At 34.9% G+C, this 18,566-nt stretch overlaps 1 protein-coding gene across 1 annotated transcript in view; it reads right to left on the reverse strand.

Moving 5' to 3' along the window:
• The window catches only part of LOC102808341 (long-chain-fatty-acid--CoA ligase 5-like), a 32,800-nt gene extending 14,898 nt beyond the window's left edge, over positions 1 to 17,902 (reverse strand). Inside the window, exons 1-11 of the mRNA XM_078009812.2 lie at positions 17,850 to 17,902; positions 14,907 to 15,074; positions 13,690 to 13,804; positions 13,055 to 13,122; positions 11,969 to 12,070; positions 10,323 to 10,422; positions 9,252 to 9,424; positions 8,835 to 8,867; positions 7,924 to 7,975; positions 2,209 to 2,282; positions 1,667 to 1,744 (exon numbers count right to left, since the gene is read on the reverse strand). Of these exons, the coding sequence (XP_077865938.1) occupies positions 1,667 to 1,744; positions 2,209 to 2,282; positions 7,924 to 7,975; positions 8,835 to 8,867; positions 9,252 to 9,424; positions 10,323 to 10,422; positions 11,969 to 12,070; positions 13,055 to 13,122; positions 13,690 to 13,804; positions 14,907 to 15,056 (945 nt within the window). The 5' untranslated portion in view covers positions 15,057 to 15,074; positions 17,850 to 17,902. The remainder of the gene's footprint in view (positions 1 to 1,666; positions 1,745 to 2,208; positions 2,283 to 7,923; positions 7,976 to 8,834; positions 8,868 to 9,251; positions 9,425 to 10,322; positions 10,423 to 11,968; positions 12,071 to 13,054; positions 13,123 to 13,689; positions 13,805 to 14,906; positions 15,075 to 17,849) is intronic.
• Between the last annotated feature and the right edge of the window lie 664 nt (positions 17,903 to 18,566).

The raw sequence follows: 18,566 nt of genomic DNA on the forward strand, positions 1-18,566 counted from the left end.
GATTGCTGTCAATCGGCCATCCTTGACCAGATTTTGAAAAAAATTGTCATGGACATGCATCCTAACATGTATAAAGTACATGTATGTGCCAAATTTGAATGAAAACTGACAGAGCACTTCCAAGATACCGCATAAAAAAACAAAACAAGATGCCTGCCAGTCGACCATCTTTGATCCAATTGCGAAATAAATTGTCATGGACATGTAACCTAACATGTATAATCTATGTACCAAGTTTGAATGACAACTGACAAAGCATGTCCAATATACGACATTTTAAAAAAACAAGATGGCTGCCAGTCGGGCCATTTCGAATCGAATCGCTAAACCACTGCATGTGCATATGTCCCACATAAGGTACTAGGCACATGCAAAGAATGAACGGAATCAGTCCACAGGATTCTGAAATATTACTATTGACAGACTGACGCACGAACGAACAGACGGACGGACAGATTCAGGAACTCACGGATGGTCAGGGACATGTATCCTAACATGTATGATCGATGTACTAAATTTGAATGAAAACTGACAAAGCATGTCCAATATACGACATTTTCAAAAAACAAGATGGCTGCCAGTCGACCATCTTTGATCCAATTGTGAAATAAATCGTCATGGACATGTATCCTAACATGTATAATCTATGTACCAAATTTGAATGAAAACTGACAAAGCATATCCAAAATACAGTATTTTCAAAAAACAAGATGGCTGCCAGTCGGCCATTTTGAATCGAATCGCTAAACCACTGCATGTGCATATGTCCCAGATAAAGTACTAGGCACATGCAAAGAATGAACGGAATCGGTCCAAGGGATTCTGAGATATGACTCCGGACGGACGGACGAAGACCGAATTATAAGTCCTCGTTTTTGGACTTTGTTTGAACGGGGACTAAAAAGCACAACTTCATTGAAGATGGGAATACTGCCTCAGAAAACAATAATTGTCAAGATTTATCACAAAAAAACCTGAAAATTAGTTTTTTCCAATTTTTATCAAAACTTTTCATCAAGACCTGTAGGCAGTGAAAAATTATTTTCATCTGGTTCAAAATTCATGAATAATTAATGAAAAATACATGAACATATGCAAAATGTTGCTCTGAAATTTAGGTGGCAAAAACCATGTCAGCTAGCATGCAATTTTAGCTAATTTAGTTGACTTTTATTTCAAGATGACGCTAATTTAGCTAAACGCCTATTGTTGCAATGAGATAATATACTGTTAAATACTTTATTTTTATTTGGAATTAATTTTCACTATTTTTGCTGAAGGAATGATTCAGTGAAAATAAAATCCAGCAAATATACCTTTTTTCCTATATTTTACATCCAACTCTTCAAAACCCAGTGAAAATAAATTCCATACACCCTAAAAGGCTTTTCTGTGAAAATTAATTCCAGCTAAAATAAAGTATTTTACAGTAATAGATGATTTATTTTTGCCTCTCAAATTAGTTTTCTTTTCTCTGTCGCCATCATGTCCATTAGATAAGTAGAACAGTGGACATGATGATGGTAAAGAATACACTACGAAATGTATTTTGGGGTAAAAACAAGTTATGTGGCTCTCTCACTTTTGATGAGATCTTGACGGCCATTTGTGACGGCCATAATATCACAAAGCTACTTTAAAATATTTTGTATGCATATTGACTTACATGGCACAGTCGCTCATATCCATGTGCTAATGGTAAATATGACAGATGTGTGGCATCTTCACTAAACTCAATTTCTGGCTGCAAAAAAAAATATAGAAATTTATAAATGTCCAAGGTAAAAAATAAATTCAATTGGGTTAGCCATACCGAAAATGACAAAACAATTCTGAATCACTAAAATTAGAAAATTTAAGCTTTCGTCACAAAATGCACCCAAAGTACCTGTACAATATCAAAGTAGTCAGGCAACGCAATTTCAGAATTTTGTCTAAAATATTCACTAAAACTAGCAAATAATGATTATTAGCTTAAAAAGAACAAATCAGAGAGGACCCACACAAGGTACCTTCCTGAAAGTATCAAAGTCATATGACTAACAGTTTTTAAGAAGTTAAAAATGTTTATCTGTCAATACATTTAAATACATGCTGCCTGACATGCTTCAATTTCATCAGTGGAGCTAAAAAGTCTACTTCAGTAAAAAGTAGACTTATTAATCAGTACTTTGAGGATGCAAGAGATGAGACAATACTGAAAGTTACCGTCATCATTTCTATGAATGCTGCAACCGTGGCAACCATATTGCCATGCGTCAAAATTGCTCCTTTAGGATTACCTGGTGGGTGGAATAAATCAGTAATGAGGGTTGTGTTCATTATGTTAATGTTTAGTTACTAGACTTATGACAGCCCAGAACGATTGCTAAAAACCTACAAAACATTCACAGTTAGCTGGGTGTTTAACTCTTTGAATATCAAAGTAAACTTGTGAAACCTTTCATAAAATTAAACCCACATAACTTTTTTTTTTAAATTTCAAACAAGACCTATAGGAAATATTGATTTATATATATCTGGTTCAAATTCAATGGAATTCTGGAAAAATATATAAAAATATGCGAACTGTAGCAATGACATTTAGGTGAGAAAATAATGGCATTCAACATTTAGGCGGGAAAATAATGGCATTCAACATTTAGGTGAGAAAATAATGGCATTCAACATTTAGGTGGGAAAATGATGGCATCCAACATTTAGGTGGGAAAATGATGGCATTCAACATTTAGACAGGGAAAATGATGGCATTCAACATTTAGGTGAGAAAATAATGGCATTCATCATTTAGGTGGGAAAATGATGGCATTCAACATTTAGGTGGGAAAATAATGGCATTCATCATTTAGACAGGGAAAATGATGGCATTGAATATTTAGGCAGTGAAAATAATGGCATTCAACATTTAGACAGGGAAAATGATGGCATTGAATATTTAGGCAGTGAAAAAGATGGCATTCAACATTTAGACAGGGAAAATGATGGCATTCAACATTTGGGCAGTGAAAAAGATGGCATTCAACATTTAGACAGGGAAAATGATGGCATTCAACATTTAGGCAGTGAAAAAGATGGCATTCAACATTTAGACAGGGAAAATGATGGCATTGAATATTTAGGTGGGAAAATGATGGCATTCATCATTTAGGTGGGAAATGATGGCATTCAACATTTAGGTGGGAAAATGATGGCATTCAACATTTAGGTGGGAAAATGATGGCATTCAACATTTAGGTGGGAAAATGATGGCATTCAACATTTAGGTGGGAAAATGATGGCATTCAACATTTAGACAGGGAAAATGATGGCGTTCAACATTTAGGTGAGAAAATAATGGCATTAAACATTTAGGCGAGACAATAATGGCATTTAACATTTAGGCGGGGAAAAAGATGGCATTCAACATTTAGACAGGGAAAATGATGGCATTCAACATTTAGGTGGGAAAATGATGGCATTCAACATTTAGGTGGGAAAATGATGGCATTCAACATTTAGGTGGGAAAATGATGGCATTCATCATTTAGGTGGGGAAAATGATGGCATTCATCATTTAGGTGAGAAAACAATGGCATTCAACCTTTAGGTGGGAAAATGATGGCATTCAACATTTAGGTGGGAAAATGATGGCATTCATCATTTAGGTGAGAAAATAATGGCATTCAACATTTAGACAGGGAAAATGATGGCATTCAACATTTAGACAGGGAGAATGATGGCATTCAACATTTAGGTGGGAAAATAATGGCATTCAACATTTAGGTGGGAAAATAATGGCATTCAACATTTAGGCGTTGAAAAAGATGGCATTCAACATTTAGACAGGGAAAATGATGGCATTCAACATTTAGACAGGAAAAATGATGGCATTCAACATTTAGGCAGTGAAAAAGATGGCATTCAACATTTAGGCGTTGAAAAAGATGGCATTCATCATTTAGGTGGGAAATGATGGCATTCAACATTTAGGTGGGAAAATGATGGCATTCAACATTTAGGTGGGAAAATGATGGCATTCAACATTTAGGTGGGAAAATGATGGCATTCAACATTTAGGTGGGAAAATGATGGCATTCAACATTTAGACAGGGAAAATGATGGCGTTCAACATTTAGGTGAGAAAATAATGGCATTAAACATTTAGGCGAGACAATAATGGCATTTAACATTTAGGCGGGGAAAAAGATGGCATTCAACATTTAGACAGGGAAAATGATGGCATTCAACATTTAGGTGGGAAAATGATGGCATTCAACATTTAGGTGGGAAAATGATGGCATTCAACATTTAGGTGGGAAAATGATGGCATTCATCATTTAGGTGGGGAAAATGATGGCATTCATCATTTAGGTGAGAAAACAATGGCATTCAACCTTTAGGTGGGAAAATGATGGCATTCAACATTTAGGTGGGAAAATGATGGCATTCATCATTTAGGTGAGAAAATAATGGCATTCAACATTTAGACAGGGAAAATGATGGCATTCAACATTTAGACAGGGAGAATGATGGCATTCAACATTTAGGTGGGAAAATAATGGCATTCAACATTTAGGTGGGAAAATAATGGCATTCAACATTTAGGCGTTGAAAAAGATGGCATTCAACATTTAGACAGGAAAAATGATGGCATTCAACATTTAGACAGGAAAAATGATGGCATTCAACATTTAGGCAGTGAAAAAGATGGCATTCAACATTTAGGCGTTGAAAAAGATGGCATTCAACATTTAGACAGGAAAAATGATGGCATTCAACATTTAGACAGGAAAAATGATGGCATTCAACATTTAGGCAGTGAAAAAGATGGCATTTAACATTTAGACAGGGAAAATGATGGCATTAAATATTTAGGTGAGAAAATAATGGCATTCAACATTTAGGTGAGAAAATAATGGCATTAAACATTTAGATGAGAAAATAATGGCATTCAACATTTAGGCGGGGAAAAAGATGGCATTCAACATTTAGACAGGGAAAATGATGGCATTGAATATTTAGGTGGGAAAATGATGGCATTCATCATTTAGGTGGGAAATGATGGCATTCAACATTTAGGTGGGAAAATGATGGCATTCAACATTTAGGTGGGAAAATGATGGCATTCAACATTTAGGTGGGAAAATGATGGCATTCAACATTTAGGTGGGAAAATGATGGCATTCAACATTTAGACAGGGAAAATGATGGCGTTCAACATTTAGGTGAGAAAATAATGGCATTAAACATTTAGGCGAGACAATAATGGCATTTAACATTTAGGCGGGGAAAAAGATGGCATTCAACATTTAGACAGGGAAAATGATGGCATTCAACATTTAGGTGGGAAAATGATGGCATTCAACATTTAGGTGGGAAAATGATGGCATTCAACATTTAGGTGGGAAAATGATGGCATTCATCATTTAGGTGGGGAAAATGATGGCATTCATCATTTAGGTGAGAAAACAATGGCATTCAACCTTTAGGTGGGAAAATGATGGCATTCAACATTTAGGTGGGAAAATGATGGCATTCATCATTTAGGTGAGAAAATAATGGCATTCAACATTTAGACAGGGAAAATGATGGCATTCAACATTTAGACAGGGAGAATGATGGCATTCAACATTTAGGTGGGAAAATAATGGCATTCAACATTTAGGTGGGAAAATAATGGCATTCAACATTTAGGCGTTGAAAAAGATGGCATTCAACATTTAGACAGGGAAAATGATGGCATTCAACATTTAGACAGGAAAAATGATGGCATTCAACATTTAGGCAGTGAAAAAGATGGCATTCAACATTTAGGCGTTGAAAAAGATGGCATTCATCATTTAGGTGGGAAATGATGGCATTCAACATTTAGGTGGGAAAATGATGGCATTCAACATTTAGGTGGGAAAATAATGGCATTCAACATTTAGGTGGGAAAATAATGGCATTCAACATTTAGGCGTTGAAAAAGATGGCATTCAACATTTAGACAGGGAAAATGATGGCATTCAACATTTAGACAGGAAAAATGATGGCATTCAACATTTAGGCAGTGAAAAAGATGGCATTCAACATTTAGGCGTTGAAAAAGATGGCATTCATCATTTAGGTGGGAAATGATGGCATTCAACATTTAGGTGGGAAAATGATGGCATTCAACATTTAGGTGGGAAAATGATGGCATTCAACATTTAGGTGGGAAAATGATGGCATTCAACATTTAGGTGGGAAAATGATGGCATTCAACATTTAGACAGGGAAAATGATGGCGTTCAACATTTAGGTGAGAAAATAATGGCATTAAACATTTAGGCGAGACAATAATGGCATTTAACATTTAGGCGGGGAAAAAGATGGCATTCAACATTTAGACAGGGAAAATGATGGCATTCAACATTTAGGTGGGAAAATGATGGCATTCAACATTTAGGTGGGAAAATGATGGCATTCAACATTTAGGTGGGAAAATGATGGCATTCATCATTTAGGTGGGGAAAATGATGGCATTCATCATTTAGGTGAGAAAACAATGGCATTCAACCTTTAGGTGGGAAAATGATGGCATTCAACATTTAGGTGGGAAAATGATGGCATTCATCATTTAGGTGAGAAAATAATGGCATTCAACATTTAGACAGGGAAAATGATGGCATTCAACATTTAGACAGGGAGAATGATGGCATTCAACATTTAGGTGGGAAAATAATGGCATTCAACATTTAGGTGGGAAAATAATGGCATTCAACATTTAGGCGTTGAAAAAGATGGCATTCAACATTTAGACAGGAAAAATGATGGCATTCAACATTTAGACAGGAAAAATGATGGCATTCAACATTTAGGCAGTGAAAAAGATGGCATTCAACATTTAGGCGTTGAAAAAGATGGCATTCAACATTTAGACAGGAAAAATGATGGCATTCAACATTTAGACAGGAAAAATGATGGCATTCAACATTTAGGCAGTGAAAAAGATGGCATTTAACATTTAGACAGGGAAAATGATGGCATTAAATATTTAGGTGAGAAAATAATGGCATTCAACATTTAGGTGAGAAAATAATGGCATTAAACATTTAGATGAGAAAATAATGGCATTCAACATTTAGGCGGGGAAAAAGATGGCATTCAACATTTAGACAGGGAAAATGATGGCATTCAACATTTAGGTGAGAAAATAATGGCATTCAACATTTAGGTGGGAAAATGATGGCATTCAACATTTAGGTGAGAAAAAGATGGCATTCAACATTTAGGTGAGAAAATAATGGCATTCAACATTTAGGTGGGAAAATGATGGCATTCAACATTTAGACAGGGATAATGATGGCATTCAACATTTAGGTGAGAAAATAATGGCATTCAACATTTAGACAGGGATAATGATGGCATTCAACATTTAGACAGGGAAAATGATAGCATTCAACATTTAGGTGGGAAAATAATGGCACTAAACATTTAGACAGGGAAAATGATGGCATTCAACATTTAGGTGAGAAAATAATGGCATTCAACATTTAGGCGGTGAAAAAGATGGCATTCAACATTTAGACAGGGAAAATGATGACATTCAACATTTAGACAGGGAAAATGATGGCATTCAACATTTAGACAGGGAAAATGATGGCATTCAACATTTAGGTGAGAAAATAATGGCATTCAACATTTAGGCGGTGAAAAAGATGGCATTCAACATTTAGACAGGGAAAATGATGACATTCAACATTTAGACAGGGAAAATGATGGCATTCAACATTTAGACAGGGAAAATGATGACATTCAACATTTAGGTGGGAAAATAATGGCATTCAACATTTTGATGGAGAAAATAATGGCATTCAACATTTAGGCGAGGAAAAATGATGGCATTCAACATTTAGACAGGGAAAATGATGGCATTCAACATGTTTCATATACATGGCAATGAAATAGAAGTATTGCTACCTGTAGTTCCACTCGTGTAACAAATCGTGAAAAGATCCTGAGGTTTCGGCGGCTAAAATAAAAAGAACTCAATCAGTAAATAAATTTTGAACTGTTACAAACTTCATTGAATTTATTCTAATTCAGAGGGTTTCCACTGCACACAACACAATTTTAATACAGAGAATACAATGGGGAAAAAAGTTGATAACATGGAAAGTCTTTGTTATTTCAACCCATGAAGCTGGAGACAGAAATGTAAAGCATTCATGATATGATTTGACTTTCTTTCCTTTATGAGTAGAGTAGTCTCAATAGAGCGTATTGAGATGCATCATACTGTAGAAGCATTTATTTTCACCAATTTTCACAACAATTTAGCAAGAAATTTTGTCTTTATAAATATCATTAAATTGTGAAAATTCTTAGCAGCAAAAATTAATGAGTTTACAGCATTTACTAGTTTTCAGTTCATGGATTGTTAAGTGAGGGTTCTGTTGTAATTTTACATTTTCATACGAAGTATAGTTAAGTTGATTACACTTGATAGCAAAAACTACGTGAATAATTAATACCTTTTATACAGTACTGTGAAATGTCTATAGACAAGTCATGCTTAGCTTGGAACAAATTGTTTTTTATCTTGCCTCATGCGGTGACATGCCTTAATTTGGCTGTTTCTTTCTTTCTCTCTTTTGGCAGAACCCCCACCAAAAAATTGTGTTAGTGGTCCTGTAGGAACTTATGTTTCTTTTGAAGTATTATGCAAGATCAGAAAGTAATTATCCATTCATGTATGCACATTTTAGAGCATTTGAAAGTAAAACAGATGTTTGTGATCAGCCATCTTGAATCACATGATGAAAAAGAGGCCAATCATCATAGCTCTTGTTTTCATCCAAAACAAGAACTGAAATAAGGAAACTACTCACCACTAATTCATGCGGATTCTCTCTACCAAGCTCCTAAAAAAGAAAGAAAAACTGAATCACTGTATTTGCACCATTATTCTGTAATAATGAAAATTTTACAATGATTCTATGTTCACAATGACTGTATTTAGACTTTCAAGTTAAAACGCCACAATCGTTGTGGCGCCCCTCTCTATATCTCTTTTCCCAACGTACATGTACATTGTTTTTGTTTCCACTTTCGGTATCCTGATGGTATTTCATGATGAAAATATGACAAACATTATATATAATTTACAATTTTGCTCAAGCCGTATCGATATCTTAAAATTATTGCAGACATTTCCTGCATCAGAAATTTAACAGTTACTACAATATATGTTACAATAACAAAATGAAATTCCAAAATTCTTCAAAATGTTCAAAGGGAATTCTTACCTTCACTTCGTTATAATGTCTAATTTCAACTCCATGTTTAAGTGCATCTTCTTTCACCTCATCCGTTGGCGTATCAAACATAATAATTGTTTTCATAGCAGGAATTTTAGTTGCATTATTTAGCAGTAGTTTAACTTTAGCCGATGTGTCACATACAATGGTGGAAATTTCCGCTGGAAATAGAATGAAGTACAAGATATGAATGTCCGCAAAACATCACTTGGTTACGGTAACTATAACTTTTTATTGCCTGCTTACAAGAAGCAATTTATGCGGCAATATATTAAGCATTGGAAAAGTTGCTTGATATCGGCAAGATAAGTCAGACCACACGTCAAAAAAACATCATGCTATTTTTTCAGCCAACTAGTCACCAGTTACAAGTTGCCTTGTGTAACTGTAGTCGCAGCGTTGCCTCTTGCTTGATCTACTTTCTAAATAGCTTCGTTTTAAACCTACCTACACAATGTAGAGTGGAATTGCTAGAAATGGAAATTACGGAAAGTGGTCATGGAAAATTTGAAAACAAAAAAAATTGATGAATCATGAGATTTATGATGTTTTCAAGGTTTCCCTGATTATTTTGCATTTACGCAATTCCACCTTACCATCAACGCCATAATTTGTTGGCTAAAATGTTGGTAAAACAACAAAATTTAACATTTTTATATTCAATTTTCAATAATTTCTTCATTAATATTGGTTTATATACCTGCAACACTAAATTTAAACTCTGTGAATATTCCTACTTTATATTCCTACATTATTTATGGAGTATACAACATTTCAGTTGGGTTGGCACATATAGTGTATTAATATGGAAAAATTATTTTTACTGATATTTTTGATAATTCACTTTTCTTTACTAATTAGAAAATTGGACAGAGCCTATCGAAGGTAAGAGCGCTGAAAGACAAACAAATGAACGAATGAATGGATAGATCGATGGACTAAAAATAATTTTTAATCCAAAATAGATGATTTTAGTCTATAATTCTATCACTACTGAGACAAAAGGGGAAAATGGAAAAGTGCTTTTAATCGTCCAAGAAAGTGACAGTAAGTTCATACCTTGGTTTATGATGAATGAACACGCATCGGGTCCTAGCGTGTCATACAGTGGTACAAGTACATGTGAATACATCATACAGGCCTGCTCTGTGATACCCCACTGTAAAAGAAAGATAATTTTTATAATTTTTTAGTGATTACTGGTGATAATTACCCATGCGGCTGATGTTAGTCCATGGAAGGTACTAACGGAAGGAGCCATGACGCTATTGTTTTAGCTTTACCCCATGATCGTTTGTCAATGTTTGCTCACAAACATTGTTCTTGTTAGCTTTTAACACCTTCGTACAATGGGTTATGCTAATCTCGAGCATTCGGTAATATTCAGAGCATGTTCGGAAACGATAGTCGTACCTCGCATGTACAATATTGAAAATGGCAAACTTTAATGGAAAATTGTCAGATATAACATTGATTGAAGAAGAACTGATGAAATATCGTGAATTTTGTATTTGTAATGGTAATGAGACTTAATCAATGATTGCTTGTGACGATTGCATTATTTAATGGTACCATTGTCAGTGCATGGGTTTGGCGCCCGAAACTGTCGAAATTTTTGACCACCGGACATCGGTGAACACCAACAGAAAAGATAGTATCGAAAGAAGAGCATGCCTCAACACTTTCTCTGTGATAATATTTCTTAGGAGTCCCTAGGAATTGTTGTTGTATGCACTCGAAATCTTGTTCTAGTTACAGTTGCTAATATTTAAAACATGGGAAATTTTTGAAGTCAAACGTTCACCTGTAAATTTCCGGTTGTGAAATGCGTATTTTGACCTTTTACACCTAAACAAACCCAGTGAGCATGTGTGATGACCGTAGTTTCTTAATGCGCATATATTTCATAGTCACATTAAAAAAATGGCGGGGTTGTATCATACTCCGCTAACTAGTTACTTGTGTAAACAATCGCAAACTATCATGGACATCAAAGATGAGCTAGACAATGGCCTTATCAGGATTAATTTGGGTTGAAACAAAAGGAAATAAGCCAATTAAGAGGCTTAAGTGGCCACTTGATAGGCGTCGTGGCTCCTTCCGTTAGAACCTTCCATGGTTAGTCTAAGAGAACCTATCGTAAGATTATATATAATGATAGAGAATAGATTGTTTGTGCAATAATTTGCAAAATTTTCAGCTAAAAAAAATGTTTAAATAACAATCAATTCAATTTCAAATACAGTTGAGTGAAATGTGACTTTTTTCAAAAAGTATGAGTTGGCTTCGACTTAAAGCATAAAAGTCGTCATGACTCTTTTACATGTTCAGTGTGGGTCTAAATCAACATACTGTAAATAACAAAATAAATAAAAAATTTTTTTGCAAAAATAGAGAATTGAAAATATGGTCTATCTGACTCAAGGTATTACATACCAAGTATCAAAGCAATTGAGCTGGTAGTTTTCAAGAAGAAGTCGAAAATCGAAAGTCGAAATTGTTGACAAACGACAGGCGATGAACAGACGACGAATGGACAATCACCTATTTAACAGCTCCGCCCTGTCATCTACATGTACGATGACAGCAGAGCTAAAAATTACATGAAAATATTGGCAGAAAAAATTGTAGCATTCAAATAGTTTATCAGTTTTATCACTGTTTTCTTTATAGTATACATAGATAAGATTACATTCTTAACTTACTTCCAATCTATTAACTGAATATATTCCAATAAATGTGTCTGGTTGTGGTTTACAACCTATATGTATCAATCCAGCACCAAAATCCTTAGCTATATCAAAAACCTGTAGAAAAAAAGGGGGGGGGGGAATTGAATTGGTAATCCAGAATTGATACACATTGGGAAAACACTATTCAGAAATGACTTTTTGTTGGTGATTAATTTGAGGGTATATGAATGGAGCAGTGTACTATTTTGAACACTTTCCAATGTACTGATACAGCTTCATCTTCAAACTTCATCTACACATTGTTTGCAGTGCGCGGCGCCCTCTAAGCTGATATAATGTGTCATTGACATACACTAGATGACTTTCTCGCAAGTAGCGAGACTGGGGCGCAAAAATACTCCTGCTTTATCATGGCGGAAAATACCAACATGTCAGTTTGATAATAGTCGATAGACGAGAATTTTATTTTTGTGACAATGATTGGTGCACCAAGAAGTATAGTATCACGCATGCAAGTTTACCTTATACCCCAAAACGACATGCGCACACATGTGAAACGCCATATCTTCGACTTCCGGGAAAGTCGTCTATGATTTGCTGTGACACAACTAGTTGTGGTAATTCACTGGTGCATCACTGCCGCAACAGAAAATCATACATTGATATTACCGGTATAGTGATCTTGAAAAACAGCTAATACTTCAGTTATGAAATTTGTGATTTGGTAAAATGCAATTCACATTTCATAAATAAAATAAGAGTCAAAAACAAGAAAATCAAGTGCCACAACATTTTTGTTTGTATTGTCAAAAGCTCTCTACAGCCACGTACAATATCTTTTTTTCTTGGATATCTCTCTCTTTCGCATTCACCAAGATAACCCAACTTGATTTTTACCATTCTATTTTGACTCAAGATCTCTACAAAATTAGTCCTGTTAAAAAGTAAATTGACTTTGTTATAAAAAATAGCAGATTGTCGTAGATTGTCCTCAGCTTTCTTAAAATCTGTATGGAGGACAGAATTAGACTGCTGAAGTGCCGAACCTGTATAAACAAAACAAAATAAAATGATGACAATAAAAAAATGGGATCTTACCTCATTGTATGTCAACCACTTGAATGAAGAGTCAGAGTCTGGTCTGTAACCGTAACATGGTTCATCACCTATATATAAGGGCAAAGATAGACAGCCAACATTATGACTCTTTTTATACTGCTCTCAATTATCATATATAAAAGTTTGGGTACCCCAGATTTTTATTTGCTTGTTGTCTTTTTAAGATACTATTCACACAACAAAATATCTAAATTTTGTTGTTTTCCATGTTTTACTAGTTAGCTACGTCAATCCTTAACCCTTTCACCACCAGACTTCCTTCTCCAATCTGTATTCTTCAATATTTCTGAATATTAACCAAAATTTTGAAGCCAACCAACAAAGTTTGTATCAGTTTTATGTTTTTACTGAAAAAATTTATTCATTTTTGTCCCAATCTTCTGAAGAAAAGCACAGACTATAAACAGGACTATTTTGAGAATTTATGATGAAAAGATGGAACTGGTGGTAAAAAGGTTAAATAAATCTGATTGGAATCAATATTAAAATTCAATAAGTTTATAATATGATTTTTTTATCAAACATAATTTGGTTTTCAAAATGTTTCCACATGATCCATGTATTGTTTACTATCACATGGTGGTCAGGGAAATCTTTACAAAGTACACACAAACCTGATAGTCTTCGCCCTCTAAGAAACCCTTCATGTACGGTCTTAACATCTTCGTACAAATATTCGGTTAATTTGCCGTTCTTAACAGTTGGAAAGACATGAATTCGTTCATTACCCTACAAACAACAAACATATAGCAACGCTTTAAACTGATTGGCTCAAAAACTGTCAGTCAAAATATCAAGTGAAAGTTGTTTTTTTAGTATTGCAAGAAAATGGCTGAAAATTTTGCTTCAGATGGCGAGTGTTATATAAACATTTTATTGATGGTGCTAATTTTGATTGTGTGATACGAAAAAATAGTGTTCCTTTATTGACATTTATTTGCAATACTCTTTTATGTATCATGTTTGTGGATGCATTGCTCTGCTGTGTTGATGACATCTAAATATCCGACAATAAAAAATGTACCAGAAATGACTAAAATATCAACACAAAGACTAAATACTGACACAAGAATATCTATGGAACTACATGCACTAAATTTGAAAACAATTTGAAGAACAGTTTTCAAGAGAGTGGGAATAGAAAGTTCATGACTGGGACACCAACCTGACTCAAGTATACTGACCTTCCATCTTACCAGTAATCTTTAATGTAATACACATTTAGAATGTTGATAGATTTTATTTTTCCTGACAACTATTTTTAATCAGGATGATATATTACCAGACAAAGATTATGGTGGATATACATTTTCTTATCGGCTAGACTAACTAGCATTCACAGACAAGAGAAATCTATAGTTAGTACGGTTTGTGCACTTTTTCTTTAATAGTAGGGGTTAATGTTTTTGACCTCTTTGCCCCATGCTAAACTACTGTGCACAAAAGCAAATATTGTGTTTGAGTAAACTAAATTACCGGTACACTTTGCAAAAAATGTGGGTTAGATTTATTGTTGTAAATTTTGGTGCATCTTGCAGATTTTTATAGATAATTCAACTGAACATAATTTCCAATGGGCTTGATCAAAGTTTCTAATAAATACGGTAAATAATTATTCAGGTTTTATTCTTTGAAAGATGAAATACAAAAGGTTAGAAGACGGCAGTGTCATTTGGGGTCATCGCCAACCTCAAAAATAGTGAAAAAAAAATTCACAATTTTGAGACTCAGTAAATCAGACAATCAACTAAAAACATAAATAAGTTTTAAGCCACAAGAAAAAACTATTTTTCATGCCTGCAAAAAAATAAGCATTATAATGGAGACTTACCGGCAGTTCTATAGATTGCTTATTAATGTCAATCTTTGGTTTAATAGGACTAGGTCTTGTTAATAGCCAGTATGCTGTAGTACCCGCTACAACACCGAGACTGACCACTGTGGAATAATCACTGAGTACCTTCAAAGCATCGGCCATCATGACAGATGAATACCTAACCTAATGGTAATAGAAGAGAGTTACGTTACATACAACAACACAGACAGTTTACTGAGCTATGGAAAGGTTAAAACCTGCCAGAGGCAAAGGGTACGGCTAGCTAAAGTTAATTGTTATCTAAATTGACCAGATTTAAAAAGTTCTTAGGTAACCATGGAGATCATACAGAGACGGAAAACAACTGCCAAAAAAATATTAAGAATCCCAGCATTAATTTACTTTCACAAAGAATGCTTTATTACATTGTATGATATCATTTCATACCAGTGGTCAAAATTAAACAATAAAACAAAATGTTTTTGCCGCGCTTCACTGATAATGTGAATTTTTTTTTACTTTATCTATTATATCTATGTTTACAACATGAGGATGAGAGAGCAAAGTATCATAAAAAGTTTAAAGTGTATTGAACTTTATTTTTAGATTGTTAAGATTAGATCCAAGTCTGGGACACACTATATTACAGTTGCCTGGCTGACTTTACAGTGTTTGACTAAATGGAAACAACACTTATTTATGCAAACTAAAAATAAGGTGAAAATTGAGAAATATAAGTTACTTAGGAAAGATCCATGAAAACCTTTGAGCAAATTATTTTTTCATGGTTTTCATGGTGTACAAATTTGTATTCTCTTTTATATAGGCTCTAAAAATTTATTTGTTTATGAAGGTGTGAAATGGTGACTGCATTTTTAAGTTACTACATTTAAAAACAAAATTCTACAGTTATACTAAATCTTGATCACTGAGTTGACTTTTGACCTCAACTGCTGCAAACTTTACAAGCAGCTTTAACCTTTTCACCACCAGAGTTTCTCGCATAATTTGTTTTGCACTTTTTTTTTTATACATTTTTATGTATATTCTTCACTATTTCTGGAAGTTAACTCTAATTTTGGAGCCAGCAGACAAAATTTGAGTTAATTTTCAGTTTTTACTCCAAAAATTTGGCAATTTTTGTCCAATCTTCTGAAGGAAAGTGCAGACTATAAACGGGACTATTTTGTGAATTTGTGATGAAACGATGGAACTGGTAGTGAAAAGGTTAATTCAATTTGTAGTAATAACAATTCCTCTGGGGTTTTATGATACCAATGGTCAGTGTTTTCATGAATGCCATAAAATTGTGAAAATATCAAGCAGCAAAAATTGAGTGGTCTATAGTATACACTTTACAATAAATATTCATGTAGAGTACAATGCATGCATTCTTTTAGGTACCCCTGTCAAAGCAGAGGTCATCCCATTGAGAAAGAACATATTAAAACACAGATCCCAGGCATTGGGTAGCACATTTATCAGGACTTGCAGTATATATTTTTATATGATATATATAGAGGACTTTTTTTTATTTATCAGCGAGGCAATTTTACCCAAAATGGAGATTATCAACAAATAAGAACATATTGTCCTCATTAGTTTCCATTACAGTGCTTTATTTTTGATAAATCTCGCAAATACATTTTCTAAGTGTGAACAAAATCTCATAATTTGAACAATTTTTGAGGTTGTCAACAATTGTGCCATCTTTTTATCGTCTGCAACTTAGAATCTAAGTGTCTCGAATGTTATGACATCAGAGGCCAGTAACAAAAAAATGACATCAGAGGTAGGAAATTCACTGGGAGAGGTCAATATCAATATTTATCAAATAATCATGTGCCCAATTATGACTAATAACATTAACTGTTTCATACATGAGTGATAACAATAATATTTATCAATTGATAAAAATTAGCTGACCAATAACTATTCCTAGACAATACAACTTTAATACAAGTAATGAGATCCTCTGGTGATAATTGAATACAGCACAGTGCAACATAGACGTGGTTTCGCTGCGTTTTGGTTCAAATAAGGGTTCTAGGATTCGCATGCCTATATCTACAGCAGTGTCAATCAAGACCATGGAACTATTTTTTAGCTCCATGATCAGACGAAACTACTACCTAGAACCAGAGGTACATTACTTGGGGTTTGCAACAACGGTGACATGATACCAAGATCCCATCACAATCTCGCTCTCGCATAAGCGTTCCAACTCAGAAAAATGCGAATGCGCATGCCCGAGGTAACTAGGATACTGGGATGTCCAGGTGGATCGAAATAGCTGCCCACGATATGGCGGATTACGAGAACTATATTTTCTGTACATTTTCGATGTATTACATTTTTCACTATGATAGTGACAAGAAAAGTTTTATTTTTTCATTACAAACCTTGAACATTGATATATGTCATGTCAGAAGGTCGTAGCCTCAGTCTCGCTATCTATGACTAAGAGAAGAGACTTGAATCTACGAGAAGAGACTTGAATGGGATCTTGACATGATGTCACCATACAGTACTATGCGAGTTGCAAACCCCAAGTAATGTACCTCTGCTAGAACCCATTTACTGGAACCAAAACGCCGTGTAACAAAGTGAAGCCACCAATGGTGCAGCTTCGCTCACATCTCCCATTCACTCGTTAAATTGTACAACTTAATTTTACCTTTCTATATTGTGTTTACCGGTATCTCACTATAATCACTGTACAGAGTTTTACAAACCGTTTAACATTCGATCGCTCAAGTATGGACCCGGGGCATGGGCATTCAATGCTCAAACAGCCGAGTCAAAGCTAAACCGGGATAGGCATCATCCGCGGCATCATTCCACACACGAACAGATGCAACGATGGTGACTGTGGTACGATTGATGAAGCAAAAGCCTAGAACAAATACGAAGTATTTTATAACATCCTACTTACACAATAGTGCATGTTTCTCTTACCTTGTTCTAGCGTAAAATCAGTAGACCTGTCAACAGATATAAACCGGAATTGATACAGCACCGGAAGAACATGAACCTTACACGTGTTTGTTTGTTGGCAACGTAATCTCTTCGTCACTCCTACCTATTCCTCGCGCCTGCGTGGAAATACCAGGGACGATGCCCGGGAATGATGCCTGGCTCATCTTCGCAATGATAATCGTGTCTTTGATTAAATATATCGTTTGAAAAGCATATTCTTTTACCCGGGAATGTACCATTTTGTTCTCTTTCATGTAAGCATATTTGTCCTCACTGCAGTCTCTGATCTTGTTTTAAATCTTGTATTTTTCTCATTCTCAACTGATATATTGCCCTTCATTAGTCGACGTACTTGTATATTGCCATCCGCTACGTGACGTACTTGTATATTGCCCTTCGCTACGTGACGTACTTGTATATTGTCCTTCATTACATGACGTACTTGGATATTGCCCCCCACTACGTGGCGTACTTGTATATTGCCCTCCGCTACGTGACGTACTTGTATATTGCCCCCGATACGTGACGTACTTGTATATTGCCCTCCGATACGTGACGTACTTGTATATTGCCCTCCGATACATGACGTATACGTACTTGTATAGTTTCCACCGCTACCGTGACGTACTTAAGAATGGTCCCACTAATAGTACGTGATATATATCGTTCCCCACTACGTGACTTACTTGTAAATCG

The sequence above is a fragment of the Saccoglossus kowalevskii genome, chromosome 19 (genome assembly GCF_978046115.1).
Source record: "Saccoglossus kowalevskii chromosome 19, keSacKowa6.1, whole genome shotgun sequence".
Lineage (NCBI taxonomy): Eukaryota > Metazoa > Hemichordata > Enteropneusta > Harrimaniidae > Saccoglossus > Saccoglossus kowalevskii.